We start from the raw sequence: 6,357 nt of genomic DNA on the forward strand, positions 1-6,357 counted from the left end.
TCTGCTGCCTGAAGCAGTTGCTTCACTTCGCCTAATGGTAGGGCTGGGCCAGATGTTCTTCCGCCTTTCTTCTTTTGTCCCCATATGTGTTGCCTTGCCAGGCACTCAGTCTGAATGACTTGTGGTGCAGGGAAGCAGAGGTGGTGATGAAGGACTTGATCTATTTGACGTCCCTCCGCAGGAAATGATAAAGATTTGAAAGCGGGGAAAGAGAAAGAATAGGCCAGCGAGAATTGCTCACAGGCAGAGGAATGGGGATGTGGCACAGAACAGAACGAAGTGAGGGCTCCAGTTCCCGTGGTGGTGGTGGGGCTGACTTTAGAAAAAAGCAGCCATTCTTCTCCCCCTCCCAAAGCGGAAGCTGAACCCGCCCTTCTTTCTGTTATAGCCGGTCAGCTCCTCTGCAAGACTCCCCAAGGTAGCACCCCTTTTCTCTCCGTCTTCCTCAGGCAGGTAGTTGACAGCTTCGCTCTCATCACTTTGGCCATCTAGCTGCCTCCCAAACCGGAACTGGATGCCGGCTCTTTCCTTCCCAAAACCCTGCTGCAGCCCTTTGGCTATGCTGAAGAGCGGGGAGTTCGGGCCTTTGGGGGAATGGCGCCGCTTTAGGGCTTCGGCCGCCCAGAGGAGACTGGGGCACTCCTCCATTGCTTGGAATTCTTCCCCTCCGGGGTATCTCGACTTGCAGCCCTCATCTGGAGGGAAGCAGACACCAGAGCTCAACAAGAGGAAGCAGAAGAAGGAGCAGGGAATCTTCATCTACAGAGCAGGAACCAAAGAAATATTCGTTAGTTTTGGCTGACAGCCCATACTGGCTTACCTCGGAGTAAGCCCCAACCAACTCAGTAGGAGTTACTTTTGAGGAGATGCGTAGGATTGCACCGCAAATGGCCTTCAGAAGGGATTAGACAAATCCATGGAGAAGCCGGAGGAGAGGCCATGTGTCCGCTTTTACAGAAGGCAGCCCTCTATTTGAAGGGCTGCCAGAGCCCTGTTCTCTCTTTTGAAGGTGTCCTTTATTTGAAGGATGGTCCAGTCCAAGGCTGGTTTAAAGAGAAAGAACCATCAGAAGGCTCTTCAGAAGACCTGGGCCTTGAAACTGCCCATCCACAGCGCCTGGCCAGAGGTTACCAGCTCACAATCTTCCACCACACTGTGGTGAGATGTACTGTATTTCTATTTAAATTATCATAATTATTTCTAAATTTGCATCTATACCTGCAAGCATATGTCAAATGTATGCAACCTCTTTGTTTGCTGAAGCGTGTCCACTTTTTTTAGCAATTCACAACTGGCCACCCTAAGGAGAAGTATATCAGTGCCATGGTCTGCACAAAATGCTAACCCATGGTTTGTTTAACCCATGGTTTGTTGTCGTACCCAGGGTTTGTGTGACAGACGATTGAACAAACCACTGTTCCTTTATTCAACCCCTGAGTTGTTTGTTTCCCTTATCCTTCACTCGCTCCCTCCCTGTATGCCAAATGCCTTTGTTGTGCTGTAGTGCTAGGATCTAGAATGGCTGGTGCTTTTTTTTTTTTACCACTTTTGCCCGCCATCTCGGAATCCTGGCGAAACAACCCACGCACAACCCAAAGTTCCAGGTTCACACATAATGACAACCCATGGTTTAAACTAGGGGTGCACGAAAGTCCCTTACCTGTCCTTGAAGCTTTTCGCGGTGGGGGGGAGGCGCTTCGCTGCTCCCCCTGCGAAGTTCAGGCCGGGGGGGGAGGCTTCCCGCCTCGCCCGGCCGAAATTCAGGCTGGGGAGGAGGCGCCTCGCCTCGCCCGGCTGCGAACTAAAAAGTAAAAAAAAAAAAACAACGCCCCCGTGATAGGCTACGTGATGATTAACGTAGCCTATCACGGCTAGATCTGCAAAGTCAGCCGTGATAGGCTACGTTAATCGTCACGTAGCCTATCATGGGTGACTTTAAAAAAAAAAAAAAAAGCGCGTACGCAAATGGCGGCCCCCATAGGGAGCCGCCATTTGCGTTCCTTATTTGGTCGCTGTAGTCTACGTAAATCTTTACGTAGACTACGGCGAAAATAAGGGCAACGCAGCTTTTTTTTTCCATACACGCTTTTTTTTTTAAGTCACCCGTGATAGGCTACGTGATGATTTACATAGCCTATCACGGCTGACTTTGCAAATCTAGCCGTGATAGGCTATGTTAATCGTCACGTAGCCTATCACGGGAGCATTTTTTTTTCTTTTATTGGAATGGCGGTGGCGGCAGCCGGTCAAAACACCGGCTGCCGCTCCCGCCCCGGACGAAGACCCGCCGAACCGCCGGCCAGACCCGCCGCCGGGAGGGACATTCGCCAAAGGTAAGTCCCGTCCCGGGGGGGGCACGGGGTGCAGGGGGGGGTGCGGAGAATTTCTCCCTGAAACTTCTTCGGGGGGCCGAACACGTTGGCGCTTGGCCCCCCGAAGTTTCAGGGAGAAATTCTCCGCCAACCCTAGTTTAAACACCCCAGAGTCACAACCTGAAAACAAACCACAGGTTCTCTTTCTGGATTGTTCATGGTTAACAAACCATGGTTTGTTAGTGAGGCTGGATTCAAGCAGCACAACAGCCCAGAATTTAACAACCCAGACCATGTTTAGCATTATGTGTGAACCCAGCCACAGGCTATTTGTCCCACTGGCTATATGCAACCTCCATGAGAACTAGCTGATGGGGAGCAACAATAGGAAAGGCTGCTTCCTTCATGCCATGCTTGTGATTTCCTGGAGACCTCTGGCGGGGGCCACTGAAAGGGATAGGAAGCTGGGCTAGTCAGACCTGTAGCCTGATCCAACAAGACTGCTTTTATGTCTGTATTCTGCATCCTGTTTAATTAACGGAAAATAAGCACATTAGTGTGATTTTTCTTACTTTGCGTAACATGTTCTACATCTTGCTATTTGTGGACAGAGAAGGGACTATGCAGGGCTCCAAAGCCCTTGCCCCAAATGTTTTTTTTTTGGCCACCCTTACAATGCATGTCTACTCAGACATATACTTACTGTACATGTCTACTCAGGAGTAAGTCCCATTGAGTTCAATGGGTCTTACTCCCGGGTAGGTGGGTACAGGATTGCAGCCCCAATCAGGCATTGCCCACTTGCTTTCCTGAGAACTTATATTTCTAATCATAAGGGCTAGAAACGTGCTTTTTATTTAAATTAAAAATGAGGGTTTCTAGGGTAATGAAGTGTGCCAATGCTCAGATTACAGAGGAGGGGGCTAGAGAAGGTTGCCCCCTTGCCTTTTGTGCTGGTCCCCTTTAGAAGTCCAGAGGGGAGCTATTAGTTGGCTAAAATTGGGGGGGGGGCGCTCAGGGAATGGGGCTTATAGTTTTCATGAAGGATTTCCCGTTCCCCAGAATTTGAGCGCCATCCTGCAGTCAATCCAATGTTCTGTGCTCCCTGCAGGACTGTAGCATGGCAGAGAAGCTTTCAAAGGGCCTCACTAAGTTTATGCATTTGGGGATTTTTAAACCGGTCGCTCAAGGAGATGTGGATATTGGAGGCTTCGGGCTTGTGTTTTAAAAGTCTGGGTGTTTTACATCTGAGTAGAAAGCAAAGAACTGAGCTGTGCTTTGCATGCCAGAAACCTGTTGCACTGGGGCTTCCTTCTGAGTAGACGTGCAAAGACCTGCGGGGAAAAGCAGGTGGGGCCTGCACAACCCACAGCAGAGGGCTGCATGCAGCATACGGATTTTGCTCCCCTGGTGTAGGTGACACTTTGCATATGGATTTAAGGCCACTTCCTATATTCTTAAGATGCGGAGCACCTTGGAGAGCTCCTTTAGAGTTCTGACTGGTTCTGACTGAAACCCAGAGCAGATTCACTGCCCCACTGACATAGGAGCCACCCGCCTCCACTGGTGTGAAGGTTAATATGTAGAAGAGCTCAGATAAGTAAAGGTGTAAAAATAACCCCAAAGTTAAGCAACCAGTCATCAGCTTGAAGTAAAATAGATCTATTCTTATAATTTTATCTGTTGTTGTTTATGAATAAACACCGGTGTTTGAAAAAGTCAGCTATGGGTCATCAAAGCCTGCAATGCTTTACACCACGATTCAATAAACCATACGTCACTGACAGTCCATCACATCCTCTGAGACAAGAGCAAATGGGACTTTCGAAGGTGAGCAAATTTTGCCATTCAAAAGAGGGCATTAATTTCACAGCAACAGAGCCGCAAAAGGCAGACATAAATATTCTGTACTCCAAAAGCCCATACGTGAGATATGGGGCTTGGCTCAAAGGGGACCCCACATCAAGCCCTCTGAATCACAGCATAATAAAATCAGATGTGACCGAAATTGACTCAGTCTGCTGAGCTTGCCAAATTAAGCTGTCTAAATATGATGATTGATTTGTTTTGCTGTACCTACTCTCGGTTTTACAAGACATCTATGGAATCCATATGGTGCCAAGACATTGGAATACTTTGCTTTCTATGAGGGCTGACTAGTGAGCCGAATCTCGTCCTGTGGCGATTTTAACTGGCCTACCAAATTTTAATCAAGGGTCCAAGCAATAGAAAAAGCTTGCCACAGCTTCCTGTGCTACTGAGCCTTGGATTCCTCCTTGACTCTGTGTCTGGACTGTGTAATGTATCTGATTGCCTAACTGTGTATTGACCTTTGCCCACTATCTTGACCACTCCTGCCTGAGCCTGAACATCGCAGGACTGAGACCTGTGTGCTTGATAATTTGCTGGCTTCATTGCCTTATCTTCAAACTGGAAATGGATGGGACAGTCCTTAAAACAGAGGATACCTTCAAAAGAGGAAAGGGATGTATGGCATATGTAAAGTCCGTTCCATCTATGTTTCGCAGGTTGTCAGGCACCTTTCGTTCCATCGTCTGCCCATTGATGGAATCAGATTTTTTTTGGTTCCAAATTCACGCAAATTCACATTTCCACAAATACGCACATGTGTAAATGCACAAATCCCCCCATGCGCATTTTCACACTTTAGCCTATGGAGGAAATGCTCATTTTTGGCTGGGCTTTTTTATTTTGCGTATTTTCTATGACAAAATTTGGGCAAAATTTGGGAAAGTTAGAAAACTGGTGCTCAAGTCCACGGAATCCACCTGACAGGGGAAAAACCAGTCCAGTGTGGAATCCACGGGTGGGATCCATGAGAAACTGAGCCCATTTGGTTCTGTTGCGGGTTTCTCTGACATCCCTAATAGAGGACTGATGTCTGTATATCAGGACACGTGGCCACCCTATTATAAAACATAGCCAGGGGCTCCATTTGTACAAAGGGCACTTATATCTACATTTCAAAGCCGGCTCAACCATACAGGCAAACTTGGCAGCTAATTAAAGTGTCAAAATTGCAGGGGTGCCTGTCTCACGGAAGTAAGAGCCTTGCAACGCAGTGTGTGTGTAGGTGTGTGTGTGTGGGAATGCTCCACATTTGAAATGCATGCTTCTAGATGAAATGGGATGTCTGTTCTTTGTTAGTGATGGTGCCATGGCCAAAACAGCACAAGGGTTACAGTACTGAAATTAGGGGTGTGCACTGACGGCAAGATTTGGTTTGGACCCTGATTCAGCGATCTAGAAAACAGCCCGATTCAGTTCAGGCTGCTTCCGAAGCTGCTCAGTTCAACTCAGGAACTCATCAGAATCTTGCTTCGGAAATCCGTAGCTCCGTGCCTTGACTACCCCTGGAAATCAACCAACAGCTGTAGCCTGCCTGTTTGCTTCCTGATGTGCAAGCACTGTAGCTCCTTCAGAGGGATGAAGCAAACAAGGACTAAGGTGCCCAAACCCCAGGGGTGCCTGCCTTGGCAAAGTAAATGCCTTGGGGTGCTGGGGCAAAGAGCAAAAAGGTTGGATTTATCCACGTTTTTGGTGCTTATTTCTGGGCAGAATGAAGCGTCTCCTCCGCATTAGCAACGGTGCCCAAGGTCACATTAAAGGCATGCTAGTTCCATTAAAACAAGGCCGTTGTAACCTGATCGGCTCTTGGTGATGTCATATGCTATTGTTATGCCGCTTAGCACATAATAGGAAGGGGGTGGGGGACGCGTACCCCAATATTTTGATGTATAAGGATGGGCTGAAGATACTCAGTGACAAGGGGAAGGCACCTTAGATAAGGGAAAGATGAATGCAGAGGTTACCAAATAGGAATGGATACTTACGCAGTCTTTTACAAGAGAGAACTCTTGCTGGGAAAATATTATTGGATGGATGGATGGACTGATGGATGGATGAATGAACAGCCGTTCATTTTCCTCTGTCTAAATAATGCAAAGCCGCTTGAGTACTTACGTTTTTGCTCCTTCTGGATCCGAGGCTCCTCCGTTTGTACAGCAGACTGGGATGCGAGTGA

At 47.9% G+C, this 6,357-nt stretch overlaps 1 protein-coding gene across 1 annotated transcript; it reads right to left on the minus strand.

The window, feature by feature from the left end:
• Positions 1–247: 247 nt before the first annotated feature.
• QRFP (pyroglutamylated RFamide peptide) lies at positions 248–759 on the minus strand. The gene has a single exon (XM_084821103.1). The coding sequence runs from the start codon at positions 757–759 to the stop codon at positions 319–321; it is 441 nt and encodes a 146-aa protein (XP_084677229.1). The 3' UTR covers positions 248–318.
• Between the last annotated feature and the right edge of the window lie 5,598 nt (positions 760–6,357).

This window comes from Heloderma suspectum, chromosome 14 (assembly GCF_057233095.1).
Source record: "Heloderma suspectum isolate Gila_16-S chromosome 14, 16-S_ref, whole genome shotgun sequence".
Lineage (NCBI taxonomy): Eukaryota > Metazoa > Chordata > Lepidosauria > Squamata > Helodermatidae > Heloderma > Heloderma suspectum.

Excerpts from the sequence above, each read along its gene's own strand:
- QRFP (XM_084821103.1), bottom strand. The coding sequence starts at position 759 with ATGAAGATTCCCTGCTCCTTCTTCTGCTTCCTCTTGTTGAGCTCTGGT.